Here is a 14,486-nt window from a genome sequence, read left to right as displayed (position 1 = left end):
GTTGGGATTCCATTCAGCTCAGCTCAGCGTGGCTGCTATGCCAATGGCAGAATGGACAAGTGGAAGCGGTGGTGAGGCCAGCTTTCTGGCAAGTCCAGCCTGGCAGCCCCGTGGCCTCTTAGGCCTTTGATCTGGTGGCCTGCGGAAGCGCCTGCCCCCGTCGGCATCGTAAAGCACGCCTTGCTAACTGCGACTATGACAACCACTGACTTCCTGTCCTGTTCCACCTGTCCTGGGCCCCTGGCAGAATTCACTTTAATTAAAAGTGAACCAATGAGTTGTTCTCTGGACCACAGGTGAGGTGAGGGAGAACACAGAAATGTCGCCCATTTGGGTAACGGGAGTGTTCCTTGTAGGGTGACCATATGAAAAGGGGAGGACAAGGCCGCTAGTTGATCCAAGGCAAAAAAACCAACTACATCCCCTACATCCAACACTCTGGAGCAGATTTAGTGTGTGTGCATGTGCATCTGTGTAAATCAAGTCCTCCACTCTGCAAAAATTATAAAGCTTTCTGCTAATGAGCACAATTGGAGATGAGTCTTTTTTTAAAAAACTCTTCATTTGACAAACTTATGTCCTTAAACGGAAAACAGAAGACAAGTACAGGGAATTATTACTCTAACCACCTGTGTGTGTGATGAATAACCATTCCAAGAGATTTCCACACACTAGACATTTGTACTGGTATCCCAGTGTATATTCTTTTAATGAAAACCTACTTACGTTCTACACATTTAAATGAGTTCTCTTCTATGCAAACAATCTTATTTGTACAAAGGTTTCAACTTAATAAAGCACATTTTCCACACAGGGACATATGAATAGTATTTGCTCCGTTGTAAAAGATCTTCTACTGCCAGAATATTTCTTGAGCTTCCCCCAATGGAAACCCGCCCATATCTGTTAAGGCTTGTTTTAGGACAACAGCTTTCACAACATTTAGGAGCATACAGAGTCTACCTTACATAGATTTGATGTGATGGAATCACCCCATGGAATTTAAGCCAAGGCATTTGAAACATTTTGATGGTGAGGCTTCTTTGATAGAAAGTAAGAGATGCGCTCTGCCTCAAGTTCCGTTTACCCTCCAGACACTTAAATAGTTTATTTTGGCCCCAGCCCACACTGGGAGTCAGATAGCTCTATGGGAACTGTTAACAAAATAAAGGTCTGGGGAATACTGAGAGTGTATGTTCTGACTGTTCCTGCTTCAGCAGTTGCAGCTGTGTCTGCCTCACCTGTAGCCACAGCTAGATCTGCCCCCTCATAGATAGATCCTTGTTGCTGTGTAAGCCCTTTCTCAGACATATACCTGGGCTGAAACGGTTTTCGGGGAGTCAGGTGGGTACTTCCACCATTACTCTTAGTATCCCAGCTAATGCATTGCCTTTGGTGTTCTGCTGAGCTATGGGTGATGGAAAGGTAGTCTGGAACTACAGGTGGGCTTGGGATAGGGTTGAAAGGCTTGCTGGGAACCACAGATGAGGCACTGCTGGCAGCTAATGTGCTAGGTTGCCCCAGGTGAACTGTAGGAGAATGTTTTGGAGATTCAGACCTCTCCTGCTCTGAAGAGGTCCCTTTATGAGATTTTTGATGGCGAGTAAGGGATGACTTTACACTGAAGGTCTTTCCACACACCAAGCATTTATATGGGAATCCCTCCATGTGAAGTTTTTGATGTGATATAAAACTCTGTCTCTGATTGAAATCCTGTCCGCACTGGAAGCACTGATATATTTCCCCCCCTGTATGCGTTCTTAGATGGTTAATAAGGGCAGTACTCTGGTAGAATCTCATTCCACACTCCAAGCATATATATGGTTTCTCCCTTGTATGAATTTTTTTATGGGAATTAAGTTTTTTCCTCTTCCCGAAACTTTTTCCATAGTCCAAGCATCTATACGATTTCTCCTGTAAATGAATTCTTTTATGGTAATAAAAGCTTTTGTTCGTCCTGAAACTTTTTCCACACTTCAGACATTCATATGAAATATTGTGACCTTCTTCATGTGTTCTTAGGGCACCCCAATATGTGAAGCTCCGTCCACACTGAAGGCATTTTAATGGGTTCTCCACTGTGTGAATAAACTGATGATTAGTAAGATCTAGCTTGTACCAGAAATTCTTCCCACACTGAAAACATTCAAATGGTTTTTCTCCCATGTGAATTCTCTGACATGAAACAAGCTCCTCCTTTCGGCTAAAACTCTTTCCACATTCCAAGCACTTATGTGGTTTCTCCCCGGTGTGAGTTCTTTGATGGCGTTTAAGGTTTCTTTTATGTTTGAAGCACTTTCCACATTCCAGGCATTCATATGGTTTCTCCCCGATGTGAGTTCTTTGATGGGACTTAAGACTTGATTGACCAGTAAGATTTTGATTGTGACAGAAATTCTTTTCACGTTGCAAACCTTCAAACTGTTTCTCTCCTGTGTGAATTCTATGTGAAACAAGCTCCTCTTTTTTGATGAAGCTCTTTCCACATTTCTCCCCTGAGTGAATTCTTTGATGGGAATTAAGGTTCTTCTTCTTACTGAAACGTCTTCCACACTCCGTGCATTTATATACATGAATTACCTTATGTCTAGTAAGAAGTTTCCTGAAACAGAAACTCTTTCCGCACTCCTCACAGTTAAATGGGTTGCGTTCTCTGTGAATTAACTGATGAGCAATAAGACTGTGCTTGTAATAGAACTTCTTTCCACACTTCAAACATTCAAGCTGTTTCTTTGCTGTGTGAATTCTCTGATGTGAAACAAGCGCCACCTTTCTGATGAAGCTCTTTCCACATTCCAGGCATTCATATGGTTTCTCCTTGATGTGAGTTCTTTGATGAGACATAAGACTTGATTGACGCCTGAAGCTCTTTCCACACTCTAGACATTTATACGGTATCCCTTCGGTGTGAGTTTTTTGATGGGAATTAAGGAAAGATGCTTCAGTGAAGTGCTTTCCACACTCCAGACACTTAAATGTCTCCTTCTCTGTGTGTATTCTTTTATGTACTTGAAGGCCACCTTGATTATGGAAACTCCTTCCACACTCAAAGCATTTAAATGGTTTCTCCTCTGTGTGAGTCTTTCGATGAGTGAGAAGCGCTGAACTCTGCCAAAACCTCTCTCCACACTCAAGGCATTTCTTTGCAGTGTGGCTTTTGCGATGATTATAAAGGTTAATCTTCCAAGCGAACGTTTTTCCACACACAGGACATTTGTTCTCTCTCTTTTCTTGGGGTAGTTTTTGTTGTACTATAATTGCATGGAGGTCACCATCCAGACATTTATTTCTCTCTTTAGTTCCTTGGTTTTCCTCCATTTTGTCCAACCCATCTTGATTCCCAGCATTCTGCTCCATGTCTGGCCAGTAATCGCTTTCCTTGAACGCCTGATGTGCTTTCTCATTTGTTTTGTTCCACAAATCTCATGCTGAAAGAAAGAGAGGAATCGATTCTTAATCTGGACTGTTTTTATACGCTCTTTTGTGCTTCTACCATGCAGCCACCCCACTGCATCCTCCTCATCCTAAGGAAATCTGGCAGCCAACTTCCTGTCACTTGACTGGCTGGTCCAAGGAATATGCTATCAGGTAGAGGTGTATTGCTACCAGGAAGAGAAAAACGATGGCTGCTTGTTATTTCTAGTGAATATCGAACAATATTGGAGAAACGGGCTCCAAACAGTGGATTCCTGATGCCCATCAGGCAGCAGCAAATACAAACCCTCTTCAGGGCAGCCCCACATTGCATCCAGCCCCACTCGGCATTGGCAAGGCATGTTGAACAGTGCCAAAGAGCTATGAGGAAGATGGTGCTGTAAGGAATGCATTGGATCACTAAAGATCTTTGCAAGGGAACTAACAGTCTCTTAAAGTCCAGTCTGCTTGTTTGGATTTAGAAGACAACGATGAAGTCCTATGAAGTCCTCTGATTTCTAGATAAGGCACAATCTCACGGTTTATATAAGGACCCACCTGTCAATGTCTCTTGGACAAGCAGTTCTCCCTGTTTTTCCATAATTCAGGAGCCGAGGGCGAATTTGGACATCAGAGGCCCTTCAACCTGGGAGGAAAGACATACGAATGTTACTTGTGACTGAAGGAAATATTCAGAAATGTCAGATTATCCTTTCCCCATCACATATCCCATCCAAGAGACGTGGAAGGAAGGTGGGGAGGGGGCAGGATGCACCTGGAATCATCTACCTGATGCTAGGCCAGCTACGAATGACACAGGTGCAGTTGAAGAGGAGCCCAAGCTGTTTCCCTTATAGCCGTATCTCAGCACAGGAATGAAGGCCCAGCCCAGAGAGAAGCACCCGCTTCAACCATCCCACCACCTCCAAAGGAGAACCCCTCTCTTCAGTGCTCATAGGGTACTGGCACTTTTATCCTCCAGGAAGAAACATGTCTATATCAATCTGCCTTTAAACAAATCTATGGTACAACCACACTTGGAATACTGTGTACAAATCTGGTCACTAGACCTAATACTCCATCATGTCTTCCTTGTACAGAGAGGCCTCTATCCTGGATCCCGCAGGGCCAACTCCTCCTTGGAGAAGCCCACGCTCACCTCCACAAAGGTCACTGGGCTCTGAAAAGAAAAGGGAAGATAAAAGCCCCGTTCAGAAGACACCTTAAACCATGGCTTTAACCACAGTGAATAAGGGGTTTCGCTTTATTCACCGTGGTTAAAGCCATTGTTTAAAGGATGCATTTCTCATCACGAAAAACATAACAGGTAATCATGCCTTTTTATTTATTTCATAGATTTATATGCCCACTTCCAGTGGGCCCTGCTAACAGATTCCAGAAATGAGAAAAGCAGAAAGCTTAACAATAAAAACAGCAATCATTACTCAGCTGCTGAGTCACCCTTCAGGGAAATCATAGAATCACAGAATAGACTCATAGAATAGCAGAGTTGGAAGGGGCCTACAAGGCCATGGAGTCCAACCCCCTGCTCAATGCAGGAATCCACCCTAAATCATCCCTGACAGATGGTCATCCAGCTGCCTCTTGAAGGCCTCTAGTGTGGGAGAGCCCACAACCTCCCTAGGTAACTGATTCGTACTGCTCTAACAGTCAGGAAGTTTTTCCTGATGGCCAGCTGGAATCTGGCTTGCCAAATCCTGCATGCCCAGGGGGATATTGAGCGAACATGTAAAGATGGGGACTGGAGGCACATGCTTTTTGTCAGTGGGGAGAACACTCAGGCACTGCTAGAAGTTCTCCTCCTGGGGACCTCAAGAGCCGCCACTTTTAAAAATCCAAACAAACGGTATTGCTAAAACAAGATCTTCATTAGCCCTCATACAAAAAAAATAAAAGGGAGCCACAGCGGGCTTTCTCCGCTGTGGCACCCCGGTTGTGGAACGAGCTCCCCAGAGAGGTCCGCCTGGCGCCTACACTGTACTGCTTTCATCGCCAGCAGAAGACCCTTTTATTCACTCAGTATTTTAACACTTAATTTTAACTTAAATTTAAATTTTACTGTTTTAACTTTGTATTTTAATCTTATATCAATTTTGCTGCGTGGTTTTATCCTGGTTGCGCTTTTTATACTGTATTTCGTATTTATGCTTTTAACCTGTTGGTTGTTTTATTGTGGTTTTAATTTTTGTGAACCGCCCAGAGAGCTTCGGCTATTGGGCGGTATAAAAATCTAATAAATAAATAAATAAATAAACCGGTCTCTTTTGAGTGCTCTTCCACCCCCGCCCCCCCCCACTCTTTGCTCTGCCCCAAACCTCCCCCCACCCATCATGGGGCCCGAGGGGGTCGTGCAATAGCAATCATGCAAATCTTTGGGCCACACTTGGGAGACTGGACTGCAAAGGTCAAGCCCCCCCACAAGCAAAACATTGGTTCCTCCCCGCCACCCACGCGCCCGCCTCCATGCAGCCTCCTCACCAGACCTCACATGGCCTATTTGCCTTCCAGGGACACAACGGCGGGGGGCACATTTCCGAGTGCCTCCCCCTCCCCCAATTGTGGGTTTTCCGGCCCCTCTAGGAATCAGAGCTCGGCTCCTTTAACCCCTTAAGTGGGGGATGGGTGGGAGGCCGCAGACAGGCTGCTCGTGGTGCTGCTGCGCCTTCTTCCCCCTCGGCCCCCACTTGAAGTCGCCGGCCGGCCGGGCACAAGGCTTGGGGGCGGAGACGCCCTTGGGGGGAGTTTCAGCGCAGGCAGCGCCATGACCGGGCTCCTCCAGGCCAAAGGAGCTCCTTTGTGAGAACAGCCGCAGCACCTCAGCTCTCCTCCCCAATTCCTGCCCCACAGACGCTCTCCCTTCCGCCCAATTCCTGCCCTACAGATTATCTCCCCCTTCTGCGCAATTCCTGCCTCACACACTCTCCCCGTTCTGCCCAATTCCTGCCCCACAGACTCACTCTCTCTTCTGCCCAATTCCTGCCCCACAGACTCACTCTCTTCTGCCCAATTCCTGTCCCACAGACGCTCTCCCCCTTCTGCGCAATTCCTGTCCCACAGACGCTCTCCCCCTTCTGCGCAATTCCTGCCCCATGGACTCTACCTCTCTTCTGTTGAATTCCTGCCCCAGACTCTCTTCCTCTTCTGCCCAATTCCTGCCCCACAGACTCTCTTCCTCTTCTGCCCAATTCCTGCCCCACAGACTCTTCCTCTTCTGCCCAATTCCTGCCCCACAGACTCTCTTCCTCTTCTGCCCAATTCCTGCCCCACAGACTCTCTTCCTCTTCTGCCCAATTCCTGCCCCATGGACTCTCTTCTGCCCAATTCCTGTTCCATAGACACTCTCTTCTGCCCAATTCCTGCCCCACAGACTCTCTTCCTCTTCTGCCCAATTCCTGCCCCATGTACTCCGTCTCTTCTGAATTCCTGCCCCACAGACTCTCTTCTCCCCAATTCCTACCCCACAGACTCTTCCTCTTCTGCCCAATTCCTGCCCCATGGACTCTCCCTCTCTTCTGCTGAATTCCTGTTCCATAGACACTCTCTTTTGCCCAATTCCTGCCCTACAGACTCTCCCTCTCTTCCCCCTTCTGCCCAATTCCTGCCCCACGGACCCTCCCTCTCTTCCCTGCAGACCAGGGCCGGGCTGGAAATTAAACCTGGGCCCAGTTAGGATTCCATTCAACTCACCTGAGCGTGGCTGCTATGCCAATGGCCGAATGGGGAACTAAAAGCGGTGGTGAGGCCAGCTTTCTGGAAAGCCCAGCCAAGCAGCCCCATAGCCTTTTAAGCCTTTGATTTGGTGGCCAGTGGGTGTGCCTCGCTTGGGGGTGGGACACCTGCATCATAAAACACGCCTTGCTAACTGTGACTATGGCAACCACTGACTTCTTGTTCTGTTCCACCTGGCCTGTCACCCCCCCCCCCCGAATTCACTTTAATTAAAAAAAGTGGACCAATGGTTGTTTCCCATTCTGTTGCTATTATCACCTCCCCAGTTGATTAGCGTGTTGTCCAAACTCAGCCAATAAGTTGTTCTCTGGACCATAGAATCATAGAATAGCAGAGTTGGAAGGGGCCTACAAGGCCATCAAGTCCAACCCCCTGCTCAATGCAGGAATCCATCCTAAAGCATCCCCAACAGATGCTTGTCCAGCTGCCTCTTGAAGCCTCTAGTGTGGGAGAGCCCACAACCTCCCTAGGTAACTGGTTCCATTGTCCTACTGCTCTAACAGTCAGGACGTTTTTCCTGATGTCCAGCTGGAATCTGGCTTCCTTTAACTTGAGCCCGCTATTCCGTGTCCTGCACTCTGGGAGGATCGAGAAGAGATCCTGGCCCTCCTCTGTGTGACAACCTTTGAAGTATTTGAAGAGTGCTATCATGTCTCCCCTCAATCTTCTCTTCTCCAGGCTAAACATGCCCAGTTCTTTCAGTCTCTCTTCATAGGGCTTTGTTTCCAGACCCCTGATCATCCTGGTTGCCCTGTGTTCTCCCTCACCTCACCACAGCTGAGGTGAGAGAGAACACAGAAATGTCACCCATTTGGATTACGGGGGTGTTCCTTGAAGGGTGACCCTATGAAAAGGGGAGGACAAGGCCACCTTATCTTTAACAGTTCTTATTTATCATTATTCTTTAACACTTTAAGTTTACCGTTATTCTTTAACAGTTGTATTGAAAAGGGAATTCCAGCAGGTGTCATTTGAATTCATGCAGCACCTGGTGAAATTCCCTCTACATCACAACAGTTAAAGCAGCAGGAGCTATACTAGCCCGACCAGTTACAAAAGAGGGCAGGGCTCCTGCACTTTTAAGTGTTATCAAAAGGGAATTTCGCCAGGTGCTGCGTGCATACAAATGACACCTGTTGAAATTCCCTTTTCAGTACATTAAGATGCAGAAGCCCTGTCCTCTTTTTTTAATCTCGACCCCCTATGATTAACCTCCAGATGTGCTTCCAATAGTCTCTGAAGCTGTAAAAGAGGCAGGGCCAAACCGAGATTTTAACAAATGTTGCAATTGCAGGTGTTGCCATTCAGCCATAGGAGCGAAATAGTAATCAGCACACAAAGCCGAGAATGACAAAAAGTCATCTGCTAATTCAGTGATTCCCAAATTGGGCGATACTGCCCCCTTGGGTGCGGTGGGATTGCATAGGGGGGAATTAAGAGGCAAGGGGGCGGCAGGGGGGCGCTCAAGGTGATCTTTTCCATACCAGTAGTTTTGGTTACAGAAGGAAATTTCTGATTGCTATCCTGCACTATGGAGAGTGGTTCAGAAGCTCCTGGTTGCATTTCCAACATCATATTTGGTGGAATGTGCTTTTAGTGTGGTCTGCCTACTTCTCTCCAAGCAAAGAAATCTACTCCAGATTACTAAACGTGGTGATTTAAGACTCATGTTAAGTGACTTTAAACCAGACATTGGGAAACTGGTATCACTTCATCAAGCCCATCCATCATATTAAGAATTTACAGAATAGTGAGGTACTCTACCCTAGTTACTAAATGTGATATCTAATATTCTTGTTAAATGACTATCAGACTTTGATGATATTACTGGATCAAGTTAATCAATTATGTTTAATTGAATAAACTAAAAAAAATGTAATTGGATTTTGAATAAATACTCAATTAATTGTTACTGTTTTGAATTTTATTGTTATTACTTTCCTTAGTGGGTCGTTGAAAACCGCTATTCTGAATAATGATTTTTATAGGGTAGGGAAGGGGGCACTGGGCATGAGTTTGTGGAACCAAGGGGTCAGTTACCTGAAAAAGTTTGGGAACCACTGTGCTAACTGATCCAAGGTAAAAAAAAAATACTATACCCCCTATATCACCTCCCACACGGTGCCTGAGGTCAGACAACACGCTAATCAACAGTTGATTTCATTGTTGCTCCTCTTAACCCCCAACCCCACCGTTGATTAGTGTGTCGTCCAAACTTACCCAGTGTTAAGAGAATCACTCAACACTCTGGAACAGATTTAGTGTGTGTGCATGCACGGGGCATCTGTGTAAATCTAGCCCTTTACTCCGTGAAATTATAAAGCTTTCTGTCAATGGGCACAAACAGAGATGAGTCTTTTTAAAAACAAAACAAAAAAAACCCCTCATTTGACAAACTTGTCCAAACGTATTACTCTAATCACCCGTGTGTGATGAATAACCATTCCAAAAGGTTGCCACACACTAGACATTTGTACTGGTATCCCAGTGTATATTCATTTAATGAAAACCTACTTATGTTCTACGCATTTAAATTATTTCTCTTCCATGCAAACGAGATCATTTGTACAAAGGTTTCTACTTACTAAAGCGCGTTTCCCGCACAGAGACACATGAATAGTATTTGCTATGTTGTAAAAGATTTTCCTACCACCGGAATATTTCTTGAGCTTCCCCCAATGAAAACCCGCCCATATCTGTTAAGGCTTGTTTTAGGACAACGGCTTTCACAACATTAGGAGCATACGGAGTCTACCTTACATAGATTATTTGATGTGATGGAATCACCCCATGGAACTTAAGCTAAGGCATTTGAAACGTTTCGATGGTGAGGCTTCTTTGATAGAAAGTAAGACATGCGTTCTGCCCCAAGCTCCTTTTACCCTCCAGACACTTAAATAGTTTGTTTTGGCTCCCGCCCACAATGGGAGTCAGATAGCTCTATGGGAACTGTTAACAAAATAAAGGTCTGGGGAATACTGAGAGCGTATGTTCTGGCTGATGCTGGTTCAGCAGTTGCAGCTGAGTCTGCGTCATCAGTAACCATAGCTGGATCTGCCCCCTCATAGATGGATCCTTGTTCCTGAGAAAGCCCTTGCTCATGCATATACCCTGGTTTTCGGGGAGTCAGGTGGGTGCTCCCACCTTTGCTCTGAGTATCCCAGATAATACATTGCTTTTGGTGTTCTGCTGAGCCATGGGTGGTGGGAAGGGAATCTTGAACCACAGCTGGGCTTGGGACAGGGTTGAAAGGCTTGCTGGGAGCCACAGGTGAGGCACTGCTGGCAGGTAATGTGCTAGGTTGCCCCAGGTCTTCTGTAGGAGAAGGTTTCAGAGATTCAGACTTCTGCTCTGAAGAGGCCCCTTTGTGAGATTTTTTATGGTGACCAAAGGATGACTTTCGACTGAAGGTCCTTCCACACACCAAGCATTTATATGGGAATCCCTCCGTGTGAAGTTTTTGATGTGATATAAAAGCCGGTCTCACATTGAAACCCTGTCCACACTGGAAGCACTGATACAGTTTCTCCCCTGTATGAGTTCTTCGATGGTTAAGAAGGGTACTACTCTGGTAGAATCTCAGTCCACACTCCAAGCATATATATGGTTTCTCCCCTGTGTGTACCATTCGATGGTATCTAAGAGAACAATCCTGTGAGAATCTCCTTCCACACTCCAAGCATACATATGGTTTCTCCCCTGAGTGAATCCTTTGATGGGATTTAAGATTCTTCTCACATGTGAATTTTTTTCCACACTCCAAGCATACATTTGGTTTCTCCCCTGAGTGAATCCTTTGATGGGATTTAAGATTCTTCTCAGATGTGAATTTTTTTCCACACTCCAGGCATTTATATGACATCTCTCGAGTGTGAACCTTTTTATGTGCTCTAAGGTTATCCTTACATTTGAACCTCTGTCCGCACTCAAAGCATTTAAATGGTTTCTCCTTTGCGTGAATTATCTTATGTCTAGTAAGTTGTTGCCTCTGATGAAAATGCTTTCCACACACCTTGCAGTAAAGTGGGTTTTTTTTGTGAATTAACTTATGAGCAGTAAGACTGTGCTTGTAACGAAACTTCTCCCCACACTTCAAACATTCAAGTTGTATCTTTGCTGTGTGAATTCTCTGATGTGAAACAAGCTCCACCTTTCTGATGAAGCTCTTTCCACATTCCAGGCATTCATTTGGTTTCTCCCTGATGTGAGTTCTTTGATGAGACTTAAGACTTGATTGACGCCTGAAGCCCTTTCCACACTCTAGACATTTATATAGTACCTCTTCTGTGTGAGTTTTTTGATGAGAATTAAGGAAAGATGCTTCAGTGAAGTGCTTTCCACACTCCAGACACTTAAATGTCTCCTTCTCTGTGTGTATTCTTTTATGTACTTGAAGGCCACCTTGATTATGGAAACTCCTTCCACACTCAAAGCATTTAAATGGTTTCTCCCCTGTGTGAGTCTTTCGATGAGTAAGAAGCGCTGAACTCTGCCAAAACCTCTCTCCACACTCAAGGCATTTATAGCATTTCTTTCCTGGGTGGGTTTCGTGATGATTATCAAGGGTCGATTTACAAGCAGACGTTTTTCCACACGCAGGAAACTTCTTCTCTCTCTTTTCTTCGGGTGGTTTTTGTTGTACTATAATTGCATGGAGGTCACCATCCGGACATTTATTTCTCTCTTTAGTTCCTTGGTTTTCCTCCATTTGGTCCAACCCATCTCGATTCCCGGCATTCTGCTCCATGTCTGTCCAGTAATCGCTTTCCTTGAACGCCTGATGTGCTTTCTCATTTGTTTTGTTCCACAAATCTCTTGCTGAAAGAAAGAGAGGAATCGATTCTTAATCTGGACTGCTTTTTGTATTCTCCTTTGTGGTTCTACCATGCACTGACCCCACTGCATTCTCCTCATCCTAAGGAAATCTGGCAGCCAAAACCCTGGTCCAAGGAATATGCTATCAGGCAGAGAAAAACGATGGCTACTCGTCATTCCTAGTGAACATCAAACAATATTGGAGAAAAGGGCTCCAAACAGTGGATTTCTGACACCCATCAGGCAGCAGCAATCTGCACCAGTTGCAGTATACAAACCCTCTTCAGGGCAGCCCCACATTGCACCCAGCCCCACACAATATTGGCAAGGCATGTTGAACAGTGCCAAAGAGCTATGAGGACGATGGTGCTGTAACCAATGCAGTGGATCACTAGAGATATTTGCAAGGGAACTAACAGTCTCTTAAAACTCCAGTCTGTTTGGTGGGACGCACAAGACAATCATGAAATCCTGTGAGTTCTAGATAAGGCACAATCTTATGATTTATATAAGGACCCACCTGTCAACATCTCTTGGAAAAGCAGTTCTTCCTATTTTTCTATAAGCCAGGAGCTGAGGTCAAATTTGGACATCAGAGGCCCTTCTTCCTGGGAGGAAAGACATACGAATGTTACTTGTGACTCAAAGAAATATTCAGAAATGTCAAATAACACTGTCCCCATCCCATATCCCATCCAAGAGACAAGTGGAAGGAAGGCAAACTTGAAATTCCAAACATGAAATCCCCAGGTACTAGAAGGAGGGCTTTCTCCGCAGAAATCCACCCTAAAGCATCCCTGACAGATGGTTGTCCAGCTGCCTCTTGAAGGCCTCTAGTGTGGGAAAGCCCTTACCTTACTCCGTAGGTAACTGGTATTATTGTCGTACTGCTCTAACAGTCAGGAAGTTTTTCCTGATGTCCAGCTGGAATCTGGCTTCCGGTAACTTGAGCCTGTTATTCTGTGTCCTGCACTCTGGGAGGATCGAGAAGAGATCCTGGCCCTCCTCTGTGTAACAACCTTTTAAGTATTTGAAGGTTGTCACATAGAGGAGGGACAGGATCTCTTCTCGATCCTCCCAGAGTGCAGGACACAGAATAACAGGCTGAAGTTACAGGAAGCCAGATTCCAGCTGGACATCAGGAAAAACTTCCTGACTGTTAGAGCAGTACGACAATGGAACCAGTGACCTAGGGAGGTTGTGGGCTCTCCCACACTAGAGGCCTTCAAGAGGCAGCTGGACAAGCATCTGTCAGGGATGCTTTAGGGTGGATTCCTGCATTGAGCAAGGGGTTGGACTCGATGGCCTTGTAGGCCCCTTCCAACTCTGCTATTCTATGATTCTAAGATCAGGCACTGCCAGTAGTTCTCTTGCTGGGGACTTCAAGATCCACCACTTTGAAAAATCCAAACATAATAAACACTATTGGTAATGCAAGGTCTTCATTAGCAGTCATACAATAAAATAAATTAAATCCGTAGCGGGGGGGGGGGGGCAGGTGAGGGAGGTTGCAGAGCTCCTCCTCCAAGGTCCCCTCCCTCTCTTTTGAGTGCTCTTCCACTACCCCCCCACACACTTTGCTCTGCCCCAAACCTCCCCCCACCCATCATGGGGCCTGAGAGGGTCGTGCAATAGCAACCATGCAAATCTTTGGGCCACACTTGGGAGACTGGACTGCAAGGGTCAAGCCCCCCCCCCCCCCACTTGCAAAACATTCGTGCCCCCCCCCCCTTCCCCCGGTGCCTCAATGCAGCCTCCTCACCAATCCTCACAAGGCCGATTTCACTTCCAGGAACACAACGCGCGCGGGGTTGGGTAGGGGGGGTTCACACATTTCCGAGTGCCTCTTCCCTTCCCAATGGGGGAACATCCGGCCTCTCTAGGAATCAGAGCTCGGCTCCTTTAACCCCTTGAATGGGAGGGGGCTGGGAGGCAGGAGCCGCGCTGCCTCCCTTCCAAACGCCTCGGTTCGCTGAGCGCCGCAGCTCGGGGGCTCCCTGGGACTCAGGGCGAGGCTCGCTTGGCCGCGGGGCGTCCACGAAGGGGCCGCAGCGCTGCTCTCCTTGGGATGCCGCAGCAGGAGCTGCTCGTGGTGCTGCGCCTTCTTCCCCCTCGGCCCCCACTTGAAGTCGCCAGACGGACGGGCACAAGACAGGCGCAGGCTGGCGGGAGGGGACAAACGACACCCTTGAGTTCAGCCGCAGGAGCTCATCTCTCCTCCCCAATGACTCTCCCTCCCTTCTGCCCAATTCCTGCCCCACAGATTCTCCCTCTCTTCTGTCCAATTCCGGCCCCACAGACTCTCTCCCTTCCGCCCAATTCCTGCCCCACAGACTCTCCCTCTGTTCTGCCCAATTCCTGCCCCACAGACTCTCCCTCTGTTCTGCCCAATTCCTGCCCCACAGACTCTCCCTCTCTTCTGCCCCACAGACTCTCCCTCTCTTCTGCCCCACAGACTCTCTCCCTTCTGCCCAATTTCTGTCCCACGGACACTCCCTCTGTTCTGC

At 46.7% G+C, this 14,486-nt stretch overlaps 3 protein-coding genes across 6 annotated transcripts in view; 2 read left to right on the top strand and 1 right to left on the bottom strand.

Annotated features, from left to right (window-relative positions):
- LOC134396310 (oocyte zinc finger protein XlCOF6-like) overlaps window positions 1–14,486 on the top strand; it is a 211,820-nt gene that overhangs the window by 15,104 nt on the left and 182,230 nt on the right. The gene's annotated exons all lie outside the window — the stretch shown is intronic.
- Window positions 1–14,486, top strand: part of LOC134396384 (zinc finger protein OZF-like) — a 253,426-nt gene that overhangs the window by 115,916 nt on the left and 123,024 nt on the right. The gene's annotated exons all lie outside the window — the stretch shown is intronic.
- On the bottom strand, window positions 562–13,826 carry LOC134396334 (gastrula zinc finger protein XlCGF26.1-like). 4 transcript variants are annotated; one of them, XM_063122795.1, is made up of 4 exons: window positions 7,123–7,206; window positions 4,485–4,594; window positions 3,973–4,060; window positions 562–3,428 (listed from the first exon to the last, which is right to left on the bottom strand). In XM_063122795.1, the coding sequence occupies exon 4, from the start codon at window positions 3,355–3,357 to the stop codon at window positions 1,108–1,110; it is 2,250 nt and encodes a 749-aa protein (XP_062978865.1). In that variant the 5' UTR covers window positions 3,358–3,428; window positions 3,973–4,060; window positions 4,485–4,594; window positions 7,123–7,206; the 3' UTR covers window positions 562–1,107. The 4 variants fall into 4 exon arrangements, with proteins under 4 accessions (XP_062978865.1, XP_062978867.1, XP_062978866.1 ...); XM_063122797.1 differs by lacking the exons at window positions 3,973–4,060; window positions 4,485–4,594; window positions 7,123–7,206 and adding exons at window positions 12,500–12,583; window positions 13,742–13,826; XM_063122796.1 differs by lacking the exons at window positions 3,973–4,060; window positions 4,485–4,594; window positions 7,123–7,206 and adding exons at window positions 12,500–12,587; window positions 13,742–13,799.

Source organism: Elgaria multicarinata, chromosome 3, assembly GCF_023053635.1.
Source record: "Elgaria multicarinata webbii isolate HBS135686 ecotype San Diego chromosome 3, rElgMul1.1.pri, whole genome shotgun sequence".
NCBI classification, from domain to species: domain Eukaryota; kingdom Metazoa; phylum Chordata; class Lepidosauria; order Squamata; family Anguidae; genus Elgaria; species Elgaria multicarinata.
The sequence above is the reverse complement of the archived record's forward strand: the minus strand, read 5'-3'. Positions and strand labels throughout refer to the sequence as shown.